The sequence below is a fragment of the Bos indicus genome, chromosome 22 (genome assembly GCF_029378745.1).
Source record: "Bos indicus isolate NIAB-ARS_2022 breed Sahiwal x Tharparkar chromosome 22, NIAB-ARS_B.indTharparkar_mat_pri_1.0, whole genome shotgun sequence".
In the NCBI taxonomy this organism is placed as follows: Eukaryota; Metazoa; Chordata; class Mammalia; order Artiodactyla; family Bovidae; genus Bos; species Bos indicus.
In genome coordinates this window covers 450,872-474,325 of record NC_091781.1, presented here as the reverse complement: position 1 = coordinate 474,325, position 23,454 = coordinate 450,872, and the positions used below count along the sequence as shown (strand labels likewise).

Here is a 23,454-nt window from a genome sequence, read left to right as displayed (position 1 = left end):
ACATGCATCAGGCAAACATGACCCACCATAGGAAACTAATAAAGCCCCAGTAGCTAAACACAAAGAACCGGAAATCTATGACTTGCTTCATAAAGAATTCAAAGTGATTGTCTTAAGGAAGTTCACCAAGCTACATGAGAACACAGGCAGACAGCTCAATAAAATCAAGATAAAAATACATTAATTAACAAGAAGAGAACTTCAACAAAAAGATAGAAATCATTAAAAAGACCCAAACAGACATTCTAGAGCTAAGGAACACAATGAATGAAATGAAAAATCCAATATATTTCTTCAACACTACTTTACCAAGCAGAAGACAGAATCTGTGAAATTATCCAGTGGGGTTGGGCAGGGGGAGGTGAGAATGAAATACAGTGAAGAAAGCCCATGGGATTTAAGGGACACCATTAAGCAGATCAATAGATGCACTATGGGACTTTGCAGAGGAGAAAAAATTACAGGCAGAAACTTTCTTTAAAGAAAAAATGGCTGAAACTTTTCCAAATCTTGAGAGCGATAAGCCCATCCAGGTTCCTGAAACTCAAAGGTCTCCAAAATATCAACCCAAATCCTCAAAGGATCAACCCAAAGAATGTTACACAGAAATATAATTATCAACATCCAAAGACAAAATTTTATTATTTTTTTTCCAAAGACAAAATTTTAAAAGCAGCAAGAGAAAAACAGGATTTATGATATATCAAGGAACCCCTACAAGGCTATAAGTGGATTTCTCAGCACAAAACTTACAGTCCAGGAGACAGTAGGATAATACATTCAAACTGACAAAAGAAAAAAAAATGACCAATTGAGAATACTATATTCAGCAAAGCTGCCCTTCAGAAATGAAGATAAGACAAAGACTTTCTCAAACAAACAAAATCTGATGGAATCATCACCACTAGACCTATCTTACAAGAAAAGCTAAAGGGAATTTTTCAAGTTAAAATGAAAGCAGGCTAACATGTAACATGAAAACATACAAAAGTATAAAACTCACTGGTAAAGGTAAACACATAATCAAATTCAGAATAATATGCAATGCTGATGGGTAAATAATTTTCAACTCTAGTATAAAAAAAGTAAACACAAAAATATTAAAAATAAATACACTACAATAATTTGTTAGTGGATATACAATATAAAAAGAAGTGTGACATCAATAGCATAAAATGTGTGGGGTAGTAAAAGTGTAGAAAGCAATGAAGGTAAGTTACTGGCTTAAAATAGACTGCTATAAGACATTTTATGTAAACCTCATGGTAATCACCAAGAAAAACTTACAGCAGATGCACAAAAGCTTAAAATGATTCAAAGCATGTGTATGAACTCAATTGCTCAGTTGTGTCTGACTGTTTGCAACCCCATGGACTGCAGCCTGCCAAGCTCCTCTGTCTATGAAATTTTCCAGGCAAGAATACTGGAGTGGCAAGTTGCCACTTCCTATTCCAGGGGATCTTCCTAACCCTGGGATCAAACCTACAGTCCTTGTACTTCCTGCAATAGCAAGTGGATTCTTTACCACTGTGCCACCTGGGAAGCCCAATTCAAAGTGTACCACTACAAATTCCAAAGGAAGAAAAGCAAAAAAGGACACAGAAACTTGAAAAAAGAAGTCACAAAATAATGAACCAAATCACTTTAGAAACAGATGAAACTATCCAATCAAAAAAACAGAATGGCTAAAGAAACTCAAGCTTTAAAGGCACACATAGACTAAAAAAGATGGAAAAAGATAATCTATGCAAATAATAACAAAAAAGAACAGGGGTGACTGTATAGCTGTCCCACTGCACCAGTGTTGAACAGTGAGAGTCCATTTTTACGCAGATGCTTTGTGATAAATATGTACTCCAGTATTACATGATTCAGTTGGTTGAACTTGTGAATGCAGAATCTTGAATACAAAGGGCTCACTATAATGTTGCATACAAATTTTCAAATGCTTGGGCAGTTGACACCCCTAACTCCCACTGTTCAGGGGTCAATTATTCTTATATTAGACAAAACTGACCTTAAGTTAAAACTGTCAAAATAAACAAAGAAGGTCATTACATAGTGCTAAAAGGCCAGTTCAACAGGAAGCTATAATAGTTATAAATATGTATTTACCCAAGATCAAAGCATCTAAATACATAAAGAAAATATTGTCAGATCTAAAGAGAGAAATACACAGCAATACAATAAAAATATGAGAGTTCACTATCCACTCTCAAAATGGATAAATCATCAGAAAATACCAATAAGGAGACAACAGAACTGAACAACACTATAGAATCAAATAGACCAAACAGACATATATAGAACTTTGCATCAACAGTAGAAGAATACACATACTTCTCAAGTATACACTGAAAATTCTGCAAGATTATATTAGTTCACAAAACAGGTCATAAAAATTTCCAACAAATCAAAGTATCACAAGTTCAAACCCCTAAATGTAAGAGCTGAAACTGTAAAACCCATAGAAGAAAACATATGGGAAAAAGCTCTTGGACATGAGTCTTTGCATTATGATACCAAAAGCAGAGACAATAAAATAAAAAATAAACAAATGTGACTACATCTAACTAAATAACTTCCACACAGCAAAGGAAACAGTCAAAGTGAAAAGGCAACCTATAGAGTGGTAGACAATACTTGTAAACCATACATCTGATAAGGAACTAATATCTAAAATATACAATGAACTCATTAACAAAAAAATGAAACACAAAAAACAATAAATAACCCAATAAAAATAGGCAAAGTACCTGAAAATATGTTTCCCCAAAGAAGATATATTCTCCCCTGTAGCTCAAACAGTAAGGATCTGCCTGCAACACAAGATATCCACCTTCAATCCCTGGGTCAGGAAGATCCTCTGGAGAAGGGAATGATACTCTACTCCAGTATTCTTGCCTGGAGAATATAATGGACAGAGGGATACAGTGTGGGATAACAAAGAGTCAGATATGACTGAGTGACTTAAGCAAAAGAAGACATACAGATGGTCAACAGACACATGACAAAACTGCTCAACATAACTATCAGTTCAGTTCAGTCACTCAGTGGTGTCTGACTCTTTGTGATCCCATGGATTGCAGCGCGCCAGGCTTTCCTGTTCATCACCAACTCAGGAGCTTGCTCAAATTCATGTCCATCGAGTCAGTGATGCCATCCAACCATCTCATCCTCTGTCATCCCCTTCTCCTCCCACCTTCAATCTCTCCCGGCATCAGGGTCTTTTCCAGTGAGTCAGTTCTTCACATCAGGTGGCCAAAGTATTGGAGTTTCAGCTTCAGCATCAGTCCTTCCAATGCATATTTAGGACTGATTTCCTTTAGGATTGACTGGTTTGATCTTGCAGTCCAAGGGACTCTCAAGAGTCTCCTCCAACACCACAGTTCAAAAGCATCAATTCTTCAGTGCTGAGCTTTCTTTACAGCCCAACTCACACATCCATACATGACTACTGGAAAAACCATAGCTCTGACTAGATGGAGCTTTGTTGGCAAAGTAAGGTCTCTGCTTTTTAGTCTAGGTTCGTCATAGCTTTCTTCCAAGGAACAGGCATCTTGTAATTTCATGGCTGCAATCACCAGCTGCGGTGATTTTGGAGCCCAAGAAAATAAAGTCTCTGTTTCCACTGTTTTCCCATCTATTTGCCATGAAGTGATGGGACTGGATGTCATGATCTTCATTTTTTGAATATTGAGTTTTAGGTCAGCTTTTTCACTCTCCTTTTTCACTTTCATCAGGAGGTTCTTCAGTTCCTCTTCACTTTCCGACATAATGGTGGTATCATCTGTGTGTCTGAGGTTATTGATATTCCTTCTGGCAATCTTGATTCCAGCTTGTGCTTCATCCAGCCTGGCATTTCACTTGATGTATTTGCATATAAATTAGACAAGCAGGGTGACAATATACAGCCTTGATGTATTCCTTTCTCAATTTGGAACCTGTCTGTTGTTCCATGTCTCGTTCTAACTGTTGCTTCTTGACCTGCATACAGATTTCTCAGGAGGCAGGTGATTCCCACGTCTTTAAGAATTTTCCACAGTTTGTTGTGATCTACACAATCAAAGGCTTTGGTGTAATTAATAAAGCAGAAGTATACGTTTTTCTGGAATTCTCTTGTTTTTTTGATGATCCAGAGGATGCTGGCAATTTGATCTCTGCTTTCCTCTGTCTTTCTAAATCCATCGTGAACATCTGGAAGCTCACAGTTCACATACTGTTGAAGCCTGGCGTGGAGAACTTTGAGCATTACTTTGCTAGCGTGTGAGATGAGTGCAATTGTGCAGTAGTTTGAACGTTCTTTGGCACTGAACTTCTTTTGGATTGGAATGAAAACTGACCTTTTCCAGTCCTGTGGCCACTGCTGAGTTTTCCAAATTTGCTGGCATATTGAGTGCAGCACTTTCACAGCATCATCTTTTAGGATCTGAAATAGCTCAGTGGAATTCCATCAACTCCACTAGCTTTGTTCATAGTGATGCTTCCTAAGACCCACTTGACTTCATGTTCCAGGATGTCTAGCTCCAGGTGAGTTATCACACAATCGTGGTTATCTGGGTCATTAAGATCTTTTTTGTATAGTTCTTCTGTGTGTTCCTGCCACCTCTTCTTAATATCTTCTGCATCTGTTGGGTCCATACTGTTCCTATCCTTTATTGTGTCCATCTTTTCATGAAATGTTCCCTTGGAATCTCTAATTTTCTTGAAGAGATCTGTAGTCTTTCCCGTTCTATTGTTTTCCTCTATTTTTTTGCATTGATCACCGAGGAAGGCTTTCTTATCTCTCCTTGCTATTCTTTGGAACTATGCATTCAGATGAGTGTATCTTTCTTTTTCTCCTTTGCCTTTAGCTTCTCTTCTTTTCTCAGCTATTTGTAAGGCCTCCTCAGACAACCATTTTGCCCTTTTGTATTTCTTTTTCTTGGGGATGGTCTTTAATCACTGCCACCTGTACAATGTCCCAAACCTCCATCTATAGGTCTTCAGGCCTATTAGATCTAATCCCTCTATTAGATCTAATCCCTTGAATCTTTGTTACTTCCACTGTATAATCATAAGGGAATTGATTTAAGTCATACCTGAATGGTCTAATGGTTTTCCCTACTTTCTTCAATTTAAGTCTGAATGTTACAATAACGAGTTCATGATCTGAGCCACAGTCAGCTCTCGGTCTTGTTTTTGCTGACTGTATAAAGCTTCTCCATCTTTCGCTGCAAAGAATATAATCAATCTGATTTAGGTATTGACCATCCAGTGATGTCCATGTGTAGAGTCGTCTTTGTGTTGTTGGAAGAGGGTGTTTGCTATGACCAGTGCATTCTCTTGGCAAAACTCTGTTAGCTTTTTCCCTGCTTCATTTTGTAGTCCAAGGCCAAATTTGCCTGTTACTCCAGGTATCTCTTGACTTCCTACTTTTGCATTCCAGTCCCCTGTGATGAAAAGGACATCTTTTTTGGGTGCTAGTTCTAGAAGGTCTTGTAGGTCTTCACAGAACCATTGAACCTCAGCTTCTTCAGGATTACTGGTTGGGGCATAGACTTGGATTACTGTGATATTGATTGGTTTGCCTTGGAAATGAACAGAGATTCTGTCATTTTTGAGATTACACCCAAGTACTGCATTTCGGACTCCTTTGTTAAGGAGGCTATGCATGGCTACTCCATTTCTTCTAAGGGATTCTTGCCTGCAGTAGTAGATACAATGTTCATCTGAATTAAATACGCCCATTCCAGTCCATTTTAGCTCACTGATTCCTAAAATATCGATGTTCACTCTTGCTGTCTCCTGCTTGGCCACTTCTAATTTACCTTGATTCATGGATCTAATATTCCAGGTTCCTATGCAATATTGCTCTTTACAGCATCAGACTTTACTTCCATCACCAGTCACATCCACAGCTGGATGTTGTTTTTGCTTTGGCTCCATCTCTTCATTCTGGAGTTATTATTAGGGAAATGTAAATCAAAACCACAATGACATATCACCTCACATATGTTTTAATGGCTGCTATCAAAAACATAAGAGAATAAGTGTTGGCAAGGATGTAGAGCAAAGAGAACACTTGCACACTTTTAATGGAAATATAAACTGGTATAGCCATTATGAAAACAGTATGGAGATTCCTCAACAAATTAAGAATAGAGCTGCCATATGATTCAACAATCCTATATCTGGCTACAAATCCAAAGGAAATAAATCACTATCTTGAAGGGATATCTGAACCCTCATGTTCACTGCAGTAAAATCTGTAATAGCTAAGATAAGGAAACAACCCTAGTGTACATCAATGGAAGAATAAAGAAAAAATATGTACATATATAATATTAATATGTTATACAGTATACATAACATATTTATATATAATACATATATAGGTGAAATAAAATTTAATATAGTAATTTACATTCTATGTATTTACATATATGTATATTTATTTAAATAAATATATGTGTTAAACAAAGTTAACTTATTTAAATTTATTTATTTAAAATATACAACATTTATGTATAATGGATTATTCAATCTTAAAAAACAATATTTTGTCATTTAACATCTACATGAACCTGGAGGACACTATGCTAAGTGCAATAAGACAACTCACAAACATAAATACTACATAATCTTACTTATATGTGGAATCTAAGAAAGTCAAACTCATAAAAGCAGAGAGTAGAATGGTGGTTGCAAGAGTTGAGAGGATGGGGAAATAAAAAGGTGTTGGTAAGGGTATAAAAGTTCAGTTACACAGGATGCATAAGTTCTGGAGATCTAATATACAGCATGGTGACTGAAACTAATAAAATTGTACTTGAAATTTTCCTAAAAGAGTTGATCTTAAATGTTCTTACCACACACACACACAAGGTAACATGAGGTAATAAAGTGTCAATGAACTTGACTGTGGTGATCATTTCACAAATATACACATATCACATCATCATATTATACTCCTTAAATATATATCATTTTAATTTGTCAAGTATACCTCAGTAAAGCCGAAAGAAAAGAGAACAAGAAAATTTGAAAGTATCAAAAAATTTTTAAAATAGTCTTTGACACATAGTAAAAACACAGTAAGTACTAGTTACCACATCTTCACCATCATCACTTATAAATTAGAGAAAGTAAATAATGTTGGAGAGTTTAAAAAATACTCAAATGTAAGAGGTTTCAAAAAGTAATTAATGCCACATGCTAGCAAGTTTTCTATATCTGAGTGTTAATATCTGAATCACTGTGTAGATTTTTGACTTGAAAATGCTGATCCAATACCATCCTCATCCAAGAGTTTCACATTGAGAAATACTGGGCAGGGGGTTGGGGGGAACAAGTCATACTGCTGGTCCAGAACAGAAAAAATACATCTATGTCCTCACAGAGAGCTGTGGAAGTTGGTTTATTTGCATAACATGAAGGATTGCTACAACCCACAATGCAGCCACAAAGACAGAACCCTGTTACTCAGGGTTATCAAGGCAAGAATGCTGATGTGGTTTGCTATTACCTTCTCCAGTGGACCAAATTTACAACTGATGCTTTTGAACTGTGGTGTTTGAGAGTCCCTTGGACAGCAAGGAGATCAAACCAGTCATTCCTAAAGGAAATTAATCCTGAATATTCATTGGAAGGGCTGATGCTGAAGCTGAAGCTCCAATACTTTGGCCACCTGATGCGAAAAGCTGACTCTCTAGAAAAGACCCTGATGCTGGGAAAGATTGAAGGCAGGAGGAGAAGGGGACGACAGAGGATGAGATGGTTGGATGGCTCCAGGAGATGGTCAAGGACAGGGAAGCCTGGCGTGCTGCAGTCCATGGGGTCACAACGAGTCGGACATGATGAGCAACTGAACAACAACAACACTTAGGGTTGAAAGCATTCTAATCAATATAGTCTAATTAAAGGACTCTAATTAGAGGCACACAAGAGAATCCTATTATTTTTTCAAATGTTTACTTTAAACTTTCCCCAGGGAAATAAATGTAAACACATACAAATTATGTGAGTGTTTCATACCTGCTAACTTGTTTCCTTGCACGAAACCTCATGGGAGGTTTCTGCTTTCATCAGTGGATGGGCCCTGCCACCTGTAAATGCTCTGCTAATGCCAATTCCAACCATATCTGCTCAGTCTCCCAGGAACCACAATGTCTCTGTACAGAGACAGCATGACTGTGCATTGCACTGAAAAATTCCCCACCTCCCACCTTCACCCACATAGCCACTCATTCTTTCACTCCAGCCCCCTTGTAGCCAATGACCCCACAGAGTAAGGATTTCAGACCATGGCCTAAAACACAGTAGGCTAAAGGGACAATGCCAGACCCTGGCATCACTGGTGAAGCTGACTATCAAAGAAAGAGCTGTTTTAGTGTCCTAAGACCTTTTCAGCAAAGATAGTGCAAACTTGCTAAAAATCAGAGGAGAAAGCAAAGGGAAGGTTAATGTTCAAGCTCAGAGAGGAGCTGGCTTCATTGAAAAGCTTTACACCTCTTTAAGTTTCCTTCTGAAGACTTAACGGTATTAATTACATTTGTGCTCAAAGTATTAATACACAGACAACTTAAGTCAGGTGGATGTTAGGTGTTAAGTAGATAGTAAAAGTTTCCTTTATTCTGGTCCCTTACCTCTTTGAGATGGTGGTTTCAATGAGATCCTGAGCCAGCTACCAAAAATAGAACTAGACACACTGTTGTAGCCTGGTGGAGCAGAGACCAGAACCTGCCCCATGACTCAAGGGTAAGGCAAACTGCACCCTCGTAACTGTCCTAGTAAGCATGCCGAACGGGACATCTTCGGGGCTGGACATGCTCGCTGCTCCACTTCACTGCCTACCCCTGCGTCCATCCCCATGGAAACAAAACAAGATATTCCTGATCAACAGCAGAGCCTTAACTTTACTCCCCTTTTACGGTGTGCTAATCAAGCTCCCCAGTATAGCTATTCCCTAATAATCTCATGTAACTTCTGCCAATAAAAGTGCGGGCTGAAAGGCCCATTTTGTCCTCCTGCCATGGAGAGCAGGAGGGCCCCCTGACTCCCCACTTGCCAATTACATGTGTCTGTCTTCTCATTATGTGCTTGCCCCTGTTTCAGGTCTTTCTCACCCACTTTGCTAGACCAACACACAACTGAATTCTGATCGAAAGGGTGGGAGTGAAATAAAATAAACAAACCTATCTCTACTCTAGGCAGTTTCATGAAATACATCAATAGCAGGTCATGGTGACACTTGGAAAGGGACCAGACAGAGGCCTAATGAAGAGGCTGACCCCTCCAGTCCTATGAGAGAAGCATGACCCTGTCCAGGATGAAGTCTAGAAGAACAGCCACTGCCCACAGAGCTGACCACACAGCAGCCTGACCAGCCATCTCAGTGATGGCCCCTCACACCCTGCTCAGCTGACTGAAGCCCAGGTGTCATGACTGTGGTCACCAGTTCCTTTCCCGCAAGGAAGTGGTAAACGCATCAAGTAACCTGTGGTCTCAATTTCACATACTGTTAAAAATGTAATCTCTAGACCTTCTTATGGGCCCTCTTTCCTGAAACTGACCTTCCTAAGAACACACGCTCTGGTGAAGATGCTGGGCCAGTGGCCGTGCTGGTTCCTCTTTCAGAATCACCCTTCTCCTCTCTACAAAACAAGGCACACCTCCCACTCATTCATTACTTTTACAGGCTCTACTGGTCTAGAACTGAAAACTGTTCAGGTATCTGTCTAAGGCCACTGCACGTACTGGTATCAACTCTCTTAAAGAGAAATTCCTCTGACACATGTTAAAATGTTAAGAAAGACTTTATTCAAGACTATGAGCCCAGGGGAGAGTGTGATGGAGCTGAATCCCAAAATCAACAAGGACAAGTAGGGGGTTTATAGCCAAGGAGCAGAGTGAGGGAGTCAGGGGATGGAAAATCACTAGCAAGGGGAGGGGCATTCTTGCTAAGTTGACTTAAGAGAATTCTTGCTGAAGGCAGGGCAAAGTAATTGGATATCAAGATACCCTTATCCCTTGGGGGATAACTTAGCAAGATTCTTGCTAAATGGGGGTCAGTGCAGACAGATGTGCAAGGCCAAGGAGAGGGCTGGTCAAGAAGACAGCTCAAAAGAACCTCGCTGAAGTCCCATCAAGGAGACTACCCTCGTCAATGCATACTTTACACCTCAGGTGTTCTCAAATATTTCGCTTTTAATTAAATTGAAAAACAGCCTGATCATAGTTTAGTATGAGGCTTGGGCACATTACTCAGAGGAAGTTCAACATGAAACTTCTCCCATTTCTACCAGTGATACATGATCTAAATGAAAAACAAAAACAAAAAAACCCTCATCCACCTCACTCAGAAATGTATTGCCAGTAAATGTTTACTGTTTAATAATGTTTTTCTGTTTAATAATATTCAGTTTGTAATATATTTATATTGTTTCAATCAAATGGATAGTAATAGCTGTAATAATAACTCTTTAATCTTTTAATGATTTATCTGAGGAAATGTTTCAAAAATTAACTCAAGATATATATTTTCGCTATAAAAATGGATATCAGAAAAAGACTATTAAGCATAGATTTCATTAGAATAAAGTTCTGTGGGGGAAGTAGAATGGAAACAGAAGATTAAAGAGAAAAGTATATGATATAAAATTTCCAAATGTTGTAAGATGAACTCATTTATTTTTAAAGGAATTATAAGGCACAACCTAGAAATTGAGAATTGTTTTATTCAGCAGATATACTGAGGACGTAAGCCCTGGAGACAGGTTCTCAGGTAGCTAAAAGACTGTTTCAAAGAGGTAAGGGAGGAGCCAAAATATGTAGTTAAGAGTATTAAAAGATTACCGAAGAAAACCAGGCATCTTGGGACTTCCCTGGTGGCCCAGTGGTTAAGACTCTGTGCTCCCAACGCAGGGGGCCTGAGTTCAACCTCTGATCGGAAAACTAGATCCCACATGCCGCTACTAAAGATCTCACAGGCTGCAACAAAGACACTGCATAAATAAATATTTTTAAAAAAAGAAAACCTGGCATCTCAAGTTAATGAATTTACTACTTTTCTAAGTATGAGAAGATGCAAGTGTCTAGGTTCTTTGAAATCCTTCCTTTGCTATGCATTTTAACTATTTAGGGCCAGTATCCTGTTTTTCTCTATCATGAATCCCCTTAGGGTGCACAGTCTGGGAGGCAGCAGTAGCTGCTGGCTTAGAGGCCGCAGACATCCTTTGTTTACTGATACCGCAGGTGACATTCTTCCTCCACAATAATCTGTATCAAATTGCTACTGGTATTTTTTTTTTTTTTTTTTTTTTTTCGGTTGTACTAGGTCCTCAAGGCTGTGCACAGGCTTTTTCTAGTTGTGGTGAGCAGGGGCTACTCTTCTAGTTGTCGTGTGTGGATTTCCCACTGTGGGGGCCTCTCTTGTTGCAGAGCATGGGCTCTAGGTGTTGCAGAAACCACTACTCAAGAAACCAAGCACCACACTCGGAGAGTTAGAGAACTCAGGTTTACTACTGGGCCAGCGGGCCCAGAGGAGTTAACACTCCAAGCTCTGAGCCCTGAACAAAGGGGTTACAGAGTTTTTATAGACAGATTATAGTGGGCAACACTGGCTGTTAATAGGCTGGTTTAAACTAAAGGGTTTCGCATGTGCAGGAACAGCAGTCAGGATGGGGAGGGGGATGCCTGGACCTTTACACAGACAGGCATGATTAAGCAGGTTTGCAGGGGCCAGGCGATTGCAAAGAGCAGGACAAGGGCGAGTGAGATAAGCTCCTGTTCCTAAGTATTATTAAGTCCCCACTTTCTGAGACTACATGACCTACATGATCCAGACTCCAAGAAGCAAGCTGAGTTACAGAGGCAGAAAGAGCAGGAAGTTATGGAAAAATTTAATTTTTCCTCTTTGTAGGCACACAGGGTTCAGGAGTTATGGCACATGGGCTTCGCTGCACTGCAGCACGTGGGATCTTCCCAGACCAGGTATCAAACCAGTGTCCCTGCACTGGCAGGCAGATTCTTAACCACAGAATCACCAGGGAAGTCCTGGCTACTGGTATTTAAATTTCACTGTATACAATGAGTGCTATTCTAGTTTAATTTTCAATAGCTAACTTTCACAATAGACAAGAGATCAAATCCATTCATCTCATTGAATCCAATTCATTAGTCATTTAAAATCTGTAATAAAAGACTGCATGTCAAGTTAAAAAATATGTGCAGGTGTATATAGTTTCTGAAAGTTCCTTAAGAGAGTATACACACAAAAACTTTGACACTCTCTGAGCTAGAGAAAAATGGTCAGGTGGAAAGTGACCAGAAATTAGTAAAAAAGAACAACAGAAAGAAACCAAGGTTCCTGAAAAGAATCCTGAATTGCTTGAAATACATAATGTCAGTAGAGAGCAGCTGAGGTAGCAGAGACTTTAACTAAGGGCAGAGACCCTGCAGCAGTGCAAGAACAATGGGGCTATGGGCCTTGTTTCAAACACCCCGCACCCTTGTCATCCCCACTTCTCATGCCGGCTTTTTTTCTAACTAAGGAAACAAGGTGGGCTTCCCAGTTGGCACAGTGGTGGAGAATCTCCCTGCCAGTGCAGGAGATGCAAGAGTCACGGGTTGGATCCCAGAGTCAGGAATATTCCTTGGAGTACGAAATGGCAACCCACTCCAGTATTCTTGCCTGGAAAATTCCATGCACAGAGAAGCCTGGCTTGCTACAGTCCATGGGGCTGCAAAGAGTTGGACACGACTGAGCACACATACACACATGGAAACAAGGTATTACCAGTAGGAACTTTTAGAAACCCTCAGAAACACACTCCCACACTCCCCACCGGCACTCTCTCCAGGAAGCAATAGTTTGATTCTTTCAAAAAAACTGTCACAAATTACAAAACACCAAGAGACCAAGACAAGCTAAAGAGCCAAAGGGTTTCACTCATCTTTACTTCCCAGTTAAAGTCCAGGTGTGACCTGTGTGGATGCTGCCTTCTGCTCCTCCATCCAGACAGCATAGAAGGGGGAAGAGAACATTTATTTGCACTCTTTCATTGCTTTACCCAGGGCAACAATGAAGAGCCAAAGATGACAATAATCACAGTCTTCCTTTCACTTTTTTTGAACAGTTGGGACAATGGAGGATGACATCGTTTTGATGGCATCACCGATTCAATGGACATGAGTTTGAGCAAACTCCAGGAGATGGTGGACGACAGGATGACATGCTGCAGTCCATGGGGTTGCAAAGAGTTGGACACGGCTGAGAGACTGAACAACATCAACGAAAAGGCAAGAAAGCACAATTTTTAAACAAAAACGTATTTTGGGGTCTTCCTTGGTGGCTCAGTAAAGAATCTGCCTGCCAATGCAGGAGATGTGGGTCTAATCCCTGATCCGGGAAGGTTCCAAGTCTCAGAGCAACTAAGCCAGTGCTCCACAACTGTTGAGCCTGTGCTCTAAAGTCTGGGAGCCACAACTACTAAGCCCATGTGCTGCAATGATTGAAGCCCATGTGCCCTACAGCCTGTGATCTGCAACCAGAGAAGCCACCTCAATGACAAATCTGCACACCGCAACTAGAGAGTAGTCCCTACTGACCCAAATTAAAGAAAAGCACATGCAGCAACAAAGACTCAGTACATGCAAAAATAAATAAATAAAAGTACACATTCTTTTAGAAAAGGTATTTTTTGGAACCCTCTCTCCATTTTGGCAGGGAACCTGGGCCAAGAACCTTGCTTAGAAACAAGTGACGATATTCACAACCTGCTGGTCTATCCTGTGCGGAGAGCTAAATTTCAAGTGGTGAATTTTCCCAGACCTTCTCTCTGGGAAAGCTGGGGCACTTCTTTTCTTACAGGTGACTCAATTGAGTTGATGAGAACCTAAGTAATTCACTCAAAAGCCTGCCAGACAATAGACAAAGAGCTGAGATTCCACAACACATCACCATGTTGCCATCTGCTATGCTCTGAATGTTTATGTCCCCTAAAAATCATGTTGAAATCCCAAAGCCAGGGTGGTGGCATTAGGAGGTGGGAACGCTCAGAATGTGATTAGATCACAGTGCAGAGCCCTCATGATTGGGATAGATGCTCTTATAAAAGAGACTCCACAGAGACTGCTTGCCCCTTCTACCAAGTGAAGACACAGACAGAGGTGCCAGCTGTGAACCAGGAAGAGAATCCTCACCAGAAATGGACCTTGCCAGTGCCCTGACTGACTTGCCAGCCTCCAGAACTTTTGTTGTTTATAAACTACCCAGTAGGTAGTATTCTGTGTATTGTTATAGCAGTTCAAATGGACTAAGAGAACATCTAAACAAGAAACTAACTACTATCACATGTCTTATTTCAAATCTGATTTAGAAGATACTACTTCTTTATTCTGGTCTGAGGATATTGTGTTCTTCAAGAACTTTGAAGTATGCAGCTGTACTTCTTGAAAAAATATGTATATTCATATTCATTGCCTCTCTGTATTCGCTGACTACTTGACTCATTAACCCCAACCAGCAAAGGCCACCGTGTCCAACTCACCAAGTACAGCAGCTTTGCATAAAGCTCTCAATTGCTCTGCAGCATGAGCACAAAATAACTCCCAAATTTAGATATCTTGCTGGAGTTCTAGACTTTCATTTGTTGTCTCTTTCCTCACCAAGGAAACACTTCAACACTGCATATTTAAAGCTAAATTGTGACTTTTTAAAATTAAGGACATCAGTATTCTCCAAGTCAAAATCTCAATCTACTTCAACTCAGATAAGAGTCTCCATGTTTGACTTGGCTCAGTTTAATATTTTTAATACTCCATTGGAAAAGCTGAAAATGGTATGATAATGAAATCTGTATATGGCACAAAACCATAAAGGACACCTGATTTTAAAAAACAGTATTTAAACAGACTTAAGAAGATGAGATGAAGGAAGTAACATAAAATATAATTAGAATGAATATATAGTCCTCAATTCAGGTTTTAAATATTATACTAAACGCTCTACAACTATTATGAGGATTTGTGGGTTACCACCAGTTGATGTTAAAAAGATTTAAGTGTCACTGCAAAGTCAAGGTGAACCTCTTGGATTATTTTATCTGCATAACGAAAAGGTCTAAACAAGGGCTGTGACAGTGCCAGCGAGGGCACACCTACAGAACAGGGTGTCCTTATTGTTCAAACAAGTCCCAGTGGGGAAGAGATGGGAGTCAAGCCAAAGGCCGCATGACAAAATGCACACAACACTGAACTCACTCCTTGTAGAAAGTGCACCAACACCCCAGCTCACTTAACAAGAGCAGCTCCATAGGCAACCTCCCATGCCAGGATCACAGGCAAGTAAGTACAACACCAGTAACACACAGATGGGCGGCCAAGTGACCTTGCAGATCTTGACACAGATCTTACAAAGATACACCAAGCCTATGGAAGAGACAAAAAAGTCTGGAAGCTACCTGTTAATAATGACCCTGATGCTGCTAAGTCACTTCAGTCGTGTCCGACTCTGTGTGACCCCACAGATGCTCAAAACAGAATGATATTAATAATAAAAAAAAGACCAAGAGAAGCTGGAGATGGCCCTCCTGCCCCCACCTGGAGATGGTGGGATTGATTACTCAAGCAAGTAATTCTGGAAAAACAGAAAAAATTCTTAATATGATCATGCCACTAACTTCCAAAGTCAAGTGAGGACTATGCTATTATGCATCACAGACTTTTACCAGAAAAATAATTCCTCCCCTCACCCATTGATTCAATTCTAAAAATGAGTACTTAGAATAAAATTAACTTATTTTATAATCTGGGCTTTGCTTTTTCCAAATAAAGCTAAATCAAACTTTTTCCCAGTATGAAACTTTGAACTCTGTTTTATTCACTCTTGAGTGGTCTTTTTCTCATTTTAGTTCAGTCACTCACTTCAGTGTCCACCTCTTTGAGACCCCATGGAGCTGCAGCTTCCCTGTCCATCACCAACTTCCATCACCAAGATCCAGAGCTTGCTCAAACTCACATCCATTGAGTCGGTGATGCCATCCAACCATCTCATCCTCTGTCGTCCTGTTTTCCTCCTGCCCTCAATCTTTCCCAGCATCAGGGTCTTTTCCAATGAGTCAGTCTTCGCATCTGGTGGCCAAAGTATTGGAGCTTCAGCTTCATCATCAGTTCTTCCAATGAATATTCAGGTCTAATTTCCTTTAAATTCACTGGCTGGATCTCCTTGCAGTCCAAGGGACTCTCAAGAATCTTCTCCAACACCACAGATCAAAAGCATCAATTCTTTGGCACTCTACTTTCTTTATGGTCCAACTCTCACATCCATACACGACTACTGGAAAAACTGTAGCTTTGACTAGATGGACTTTTGTCAGCAAAGTAATGTCTCTGCTTTTTAATATGCTGTCTAGGTTGGTCATAGCTTTTCTTCCAAGGAGCAAGCACCTTTTAATTTCAGGGCTGCAGTCACCATCTGCAGTGATTTTGGAGCCCAAGAAAATAGTCTCTCACTGTTTCCACTGTTTCCCCCATCTAATTGCTATGAAGTGATGGGACCGAATGCAATGATCTTCATTTTTTTAATGTTGAGCTTTAATGCAGCTTTTTCACTTTCCTCTTGCACTTTCATCAAGAGGCTCTTTAGTTCTTCTTCACTTTCTGCCATAGGGGTGGTGTCATCTGCATACCTGAGGTTATTGATATTTCTCACGGCAATCTTGCACATCCAGCCCAGCATTGGACATAATGTACTCTGCATAGATGTTAAATAAGCAAGGTGACAATATAGTCTTGACATACTCCTTTCCCAGTTTGGAATCATTCCATTGTTCCATGTCTGGTTCTAAAAGTTGCTTCTTGACCTGCATACAGATTTCTCAGGAGGCACATTAGGTGGTCTGGTATTCCTATCTCTTGAAGAATTTTCCACAGTTCACTATGATCCACACAGTCAAAGCCTTTGCTGCTGCTGCTGCTGCTGCTGCTAAGTCACTTCAGTCGTGTCCGACTCTGTGCAACCCCATAGACTGCAGCCCACCAGGCTCCCCCGTCCCTGGGATTCTCCAGGCAAGAATACTGGAGTGGGTTGCCATTTCCTTCTCCAATGCATGAAAGTGAAAAGTGAAAGTGAAGTCACTCAGTTGTGTCCAATTCTTGGAGACCCCGTGGACTGCAGCCTACCAGGCTCCTCCGTCCACGGGATTTTCCAGGCAAGAGTACTGGAGTGGGGTGCCATCACAAAGGCTTTAGTGTAGTCAACAAAGCAGAAGTAGACATTTTTCTGGAACTCTCTTGCTTTTTCGATGATCCAACAGACGTTGGCAATTTGATCTCTCGTTCCTCTGCCTTTTCTATTCCAGCTTGACCATCTGGAATTTCTTGGTTCACATACTGTTGAAGGCTAGCTTGGAGAATTTTCAGCATTACTTTGCTAGCATGTGAGAAGAATGCAATTGTGCAGTAGTTTGAACATTCTTTAGGATTTTCTTTAGCCTTTCTTTGGGATTGGAATGAAAACTGACCTTTTCCAGTCCTGTGGCCACTGATGGTTTCCAAATTTGCCGGCATATTGAATGCAGCATTTTCACAGCATCATCTTTTAGGATCTGAAATAGCTCAGCTAGAATTCCGTCACCTCCACTAGCTTTGTTCGTAGTGATGTTTCCTAAGACCCACTTGACTTCACACTCCAGAATGTCTGGCTCTAGGTAAGTGATCACACCATCGTTGTTATCTGGGTCATTAAGATCTTTTTTTGTATAGTTCTGTGTATTCTTGACACCTCTTCTTAATATCTTCTGCACCTGTTGGGTCCATACTGTTCCTATCCTTTATTGTGCCTATCTTCTCATGAAATGTTCCCTTGGTATCTCTAATTTTCTTGAAGAGGTCTCTAGTCTTTCCCATTTTATTGTTTTCCTCTATTTCTTTGCATTGATCACTGAGGACGGCTTTCTTATCTCTCCTGATATTCTTTGGAACTTTGCATTCAGATGGATATATCTTTTCTTTTCTCCTTTGCCTTTCCCTTTCACTTTTCTTCTTTTTTCAGCTATCTGTAAGGTCTCCTCAGACAACCATTTTGCCTTTTTGCATTTCTTCTTCTTGGGGATGGTTTTGATTGCTGCCTCCCATACAACATTATGAACCTCTGTCCATAGTTCTTCAGGCACTCTGTCTATCAGATCTAATCCCTTGAATCTATTTGTCACTTCCACTGTATAATCATAAGGGATTTGATTTAGGTCATACCTGAATGGTATAGTGGTTTTCCCTACTTTCTTCAATTTAAGTCTGAATTTTGCGATAAAGAGTTCATGATCTGAGCCACAGGCAACTCCTGGTCTTGCTTTTGCTGACTGTATAGAGCTTCTTCATCTTTGGCTGAAAAGAATATAATCAATCTGATTTCAATACTGACCATCTGGTGATGTCCATGTGTAGAGTCGTCTCTTGTGTTGTTGGAAGAGGGTGTTTGCTATGACCAGTGCATTCTCTTGGCAAAATTCTGTTAGCCTTTGCCCTTTTTCATTTTGTATTCCAAGGCCAAACTTCACTTTGTCCTCCAAGGTCTTTTTCTAGGACCAGTTTTTCAGTGATAATTTCCTAAGCACTCTCCATCCAGTTTGGCAGTTTTCAAAGGGTAGCTGTGAGGATGATGCGATGATTCAAAACCATGTCTTGTCAGAAATGACAGAAGGAAATGAAACCTAGAGAAGAACGCATGGAGACCAACACAGCTGTGTTCAATTGAAGGGCTGTCATTGTGATTACATTTCTTCTGAAAAGCACAAGGATATAGAACTAGGACCAGGTAGAAACAATGCAGACATTTCTACTCAATATAACAGAAAACTTTAACAACTAAAATTATCCAAAATTTTGATACATTGCTTTAGAGATAGTGAGTTTCCATCTCTACAGGTGTTCACATAATGATTAGCTCTTTGTGTGATTAGCACACAAAGACCCTTCAGAGTCATAGCTAATACATTACCTTCCCTTCTCCTACTGAAGTTGTATTCAGCTCCCTCCTCCAGGGTCATTACCCATGGTTCTTTCCACTTGTTCAAATATTTATGGAATCCCTGCTGTATGCCAGGCACTGTTCCAGGAGTTTGGGATATTTCAGGTAACACAAGTGAATCAAAACCTTTGCCTTTATAATGTGTACATTGTGGGAAGTAAATTCCATCATATTTTGAAGTGAATAAATACGTAGAAAAGAAGAAATTGTTTAGGTTAGAGCCAGTGTGCTGGGAAGAGATTTAGGTTGGAATTTTATATAGAGTGATCAAGGTAGGCCTCATCAAGAGGGTGACATCTAAGAGACCTCATTGAGAGGATAAATGTAGGTTCTAAGAGAATGACTTGCCAGCCCATGGCTAAATAATCCAGTGGCCACTAGCTTAATCTATGTACTTCTAGAGTCACTGCCATCCAGCTGGTCTTCACAGGTTTGCACAAGTCAAAGAATGCAAGGTTAATTAGGGCCCCAGAGTCTGCGCCCAGAGCCCCAGGTCCTCTTCTTACACCAGGAGCCAGTTCCCGCAGTTCCGAGTGGAGTCCTTCCCACCAGGTTCATTTACCACTGCCACCTCTCATCCTCATCACCTAGCCTCCAGAGAGCTTCCAGAGATAACAAACTCCCTACAGTCTTCTCTTTCATTCAAACTGCATGTTGCTCAGGGACAGCTGCACTGGTTTATTTCAGAAAATTGGCATCCAGGGGCTGCCACATTCATTGCAATTCCAGGGTACAAAAAACAGATGGCATGAGACAAAAAACACTCTTAAACATGAGTTGGTTCTAATTTCAAGACTCCTGGGTGTCAAAATACAATGGACTTGGAAAAATACTCAGTAATCCTGTTAATTTCCCTGGTTTCAAGAGACAATGTTCCCTTTCCAACTGTCTCTAAGAGAAGACCACTCCTTTTTCTAGCCCAAGAAGGGATGTTCTTTGGCCAGAATAACTTGAAACACATGGCGGCCTCACTTAAAGGTTTCCGGCTTTTGGTCCAGGGGAGGATCAGAAAGATACTGATGCCAGTCTCTTAAATAAAATAACATAGTACAGAGTTTCTTCCCTTGTGAATGGATGCCTACAGTCCCCAGCCCTGGCACGGGGGTTATTTTATACTGAATAATATACTACACATTTCTGGGCTCATTTCAGAAAGGACAGAACCCAGAACAAATACTACTCAGTATCTAACAAAGTGTCAACAACCAGACCTCTAGAAAGAGATTGCAGTGATATCCAGAAAACCACACAGCCTGACAAAAACCCATATGCACATATGCTCAGCACCTAATGACTCCCCAGGTTCTACTAAGGCATAATTAGCTTTGAAACTGCTTTTCTTTTTCAGTTTCTAAGGTGCTGCTGCAGCCCAGTGAAGGCCACTGGGAATTAATTCACCAGAGTTACTAGGGGACAGTTCACATCATCACTCTTCCTGCAGGCATTGTTAGCAGGGCCTTCCAGAAACCAGAGAACAGAAGAAAAACACAGAAGTTTAGAATTTCATGACCCTCAAAGAGCTTTGGGATTCCCCTATTCTGTGGCCTCCCCCACGGCCTATGTGCCTGGGATCTACAAGGCTGGCATAGAGTGGGGAGGAGAAAAGATGTAACAAGGGTCCTCACTGGCTTCCCATGCAGTTCACAGGCAAGTCCAAGTTGACGGAAAGAAAAGGTCACTTGAGTAATGAGCTCCCTGAAGTCTCCCGGGGAAGGGATAATGCCACCCCCAGCCTGTTTCTACCAACAGCTGTGCCTGGGATTTCGGGTGAGCACATACTGGGGCTTCCAGGACAGTCCTGCTGCTGCCTAACTGTGCAGACATGACTGCTGACAGTCCCCACCTTCACTCTCCAGTGTCATAGCTTGGATGCTAAATTATATGGTCCCCGAAGGAAATGTAACTGAGTTCCAATGGGAATTTTGTTGGCTTACCCATTTCATGAGACAATACCTCTCCAAGTCCATCACTGGCCTCAGGACAGACCTGTACAAATTCTCTGCACGTCTCTGTGTCCAGCAGTGGGACAGGCAGCAACACAGCACTGGGTGGTCAGGCCACTGCTAGTGCTGACATCTCAAGCCCTCATATGTCACAGCAGTGAGACTGTGGACAAGCTCTCTATCATCTCCCATTTGAAACAAAAAAGGGAATTAAAGTAATTGCTAAGAAGATTAACGAGTTAATATTTGTTAAATGCTTAGAACAATCCCTGACACAGGGTAGGCACTCTGTGTTTGCTAATTAAAAAACAAACATCCAGTCTAGCTCTCTAACAGGTAAGTGAATTTCTATTTAAGGAAGTGAAGCAGCTGGAGGAAATCCCTTCTTAAACAGCTTAAACAGCTTTTAGATACTCTCCCTGCTCAAGGACTTCTCTCAAACACACTTCCCCACCCTCACCCCAAGCAACCCAGAGTGACTCTGGCTTGGAAGAGGATCCCAGAGGGCAAAAAGGCCGCCAGGTGGTTTATGGTCAACTACACTACAACCGCAATGAAACCAGTGCAAGCAGAACAAAGAAACAAAAAGGAAAATCCCAGGTTGCAGCTGGCTGTCAGGCTTCCCAACACCTCCCTTAATTGTCTTATACCCTCAAACTGAAAACAGCTCTTTGCTTCCACATACTCAGCAACAGAAATCGCACATTTAAGTATGTGATTCAGGACTTCAAAAACATCAAAAATGTCCTGATAACCAATATTAAATGAAATTCAGAGCAACACACTAAAGATGAAAACATCTCAGATACATAACTCATGCGTTAAGATTCCATGTGATCAATTAGAAAGAAATCTCCTTAATGCCACAGAGAGACACCCCTCTACCACAAACAAAATAGCTGCTTGGGACAATCATGTAAAAATGGGTTACACTGCATGATCCCATGAAAACAAAAATTACCAACCATCTAGATAATCGACTTTGTGAAAGCATCAATTCAGTTATTTAAATTTTAGTGTAAATTATTTCACCAAGTGCTGATTTTTAAGTTGGGGGGGGTGGGGCGGATTGCACGTGTAAGTACAGATGCATGCCTTTTTATGTGAACAGTGGTGTCAGATTCACTTCTCCATTATCTGTCTGGTGATCACAGAAAGGATGTTATTCCTAAGGTCATAAAATTCTGAATAACCGAAGACAACTCAAGTGGAGGGCACGCCACGAAAATTTTAACCACTTAGCCAGGGGACACAGGAACAAAAACAGGAAGTCTTGCTACGGTGGCGCCTGGCATAAGAAACTTTTCCATTAACCTTTCTTGCAGGAGAGCTAAGGCTCTCCCTCCCAACATTTTATAACTTGTATTTCTTTACAAATGAAGAAAACCAAGGAGTCGTTTCCAGAGATGTACTACCTAAAATAGAAAACGTAAGATACTCACCCTCCATTTACTTAGACTTCATTAACAATATTTTCCTTTAAAATAATGAAGCCAAGCAAGGAATGGAACAAGCCCTAATCCACACTGCACCCCAGTACCTACCCCCCAGCTCACATTTTAAAGAATCCGTTTTATCAAGGAGGGGGTGACCCCATCCGAGGGAGCCCCTTTCCAGCAGTGGGCAGTCGAGGTCTCCACGAGGTTGCGGTTACCGGCGCTTCCTCCGTAGTCGCTTCAACAAGTCCCGGGTCTCGGCGCCAAAAGGCCACACCCACCACGCCATCTCTTCGGAGGTTTTCTCTCGCATCTGAAGACTCTGCGCTCCATTTTCACAAGCGAGGACTTCTGCTCTGTCCCGCCATTTCACTCGTGCTTCCGTGACGTTTCCCACAACCACACATCCGCGCGGTCGCACCTGGACCCGGCGGCGCCCCAGCCCCAAGCCCCAAACCACTGGGCGCCTGGAATCTCTGCCTGCACCGCACCCGAGACCCTCACCCAGACCAGAGCCGAGGCCCCGCGGGGTGAACCGGCGCACAGCGCGCAAAGGGTGCTCCTGAGTCCTCTCTACTCGCGAGAAACGATAAATGCGGGGCGGGGGGACTGAGGGCCATCAGAAGAGCGGGGAGGGCTCGGGCGACCCTGTCACCAGGGCCCAGAGCCTTCCGCACCGGGGCTCTTGCGGGTCGGTGAGCCTTTGGCTCTCGTCCCTCGGCCCCCAGGGCTCCTGAGGACGGTCGGTGCTGCTCCCGCTTACCCCGCCCGGCCCGGCCCTACCTCCACCAGCAGCCCGAGCAGCAGTGCCGCCACTCTCCAGGCCAGGCTGTCCATGGCTGCACGTCCTCCTGGTCACAGGCGCGGGTCAGTAGCACTTCCCCTGCAAGGCGGCCAGCGGGCTGGCGGGCGGGATCCCAGCCTGGGGACCCAGAGGCACAAGCGGGCGAGCGGGGACCCGGGATGAGCCGCTCCGCCCTCGCCGCGCTCCGCCCCCGGCTCGCGCGCCCCCGGCTCAGCTAAGGAGTGTCAAGGGTCCTCCCCTCCAGAGTGCACGCGCCAGGAG

General features: G+C 41.7%; 1 protein-coding gene across 1 annotated transcript in view; it reads right to left on the bottom strand.

The window, feature by feature from the left end:
• The window catches only part of VOPP1 (VOPP1 WW domain binding protein), a 175,207-nt gene extending 151,810 nt beyond the window's left edge, over positions 1 to 23,397 (bottom strand). The window contains exon 1 of the mRNA XM_019984914.2: positions 23,172 to 23,397. Within this exon, the coding sequence (XP_019840473.1) occupies positions 23,172 to 23,225 (54 nt within the window). The 5' untranslated portion in view covers positions 23,226 to 23,397. The remainder of the gene's footprint in view (positions 1 to 23,171) is intronic.
• Between the last annotated feature and the right edge of the window lie 57 nt (positions 23,398 to 23,454).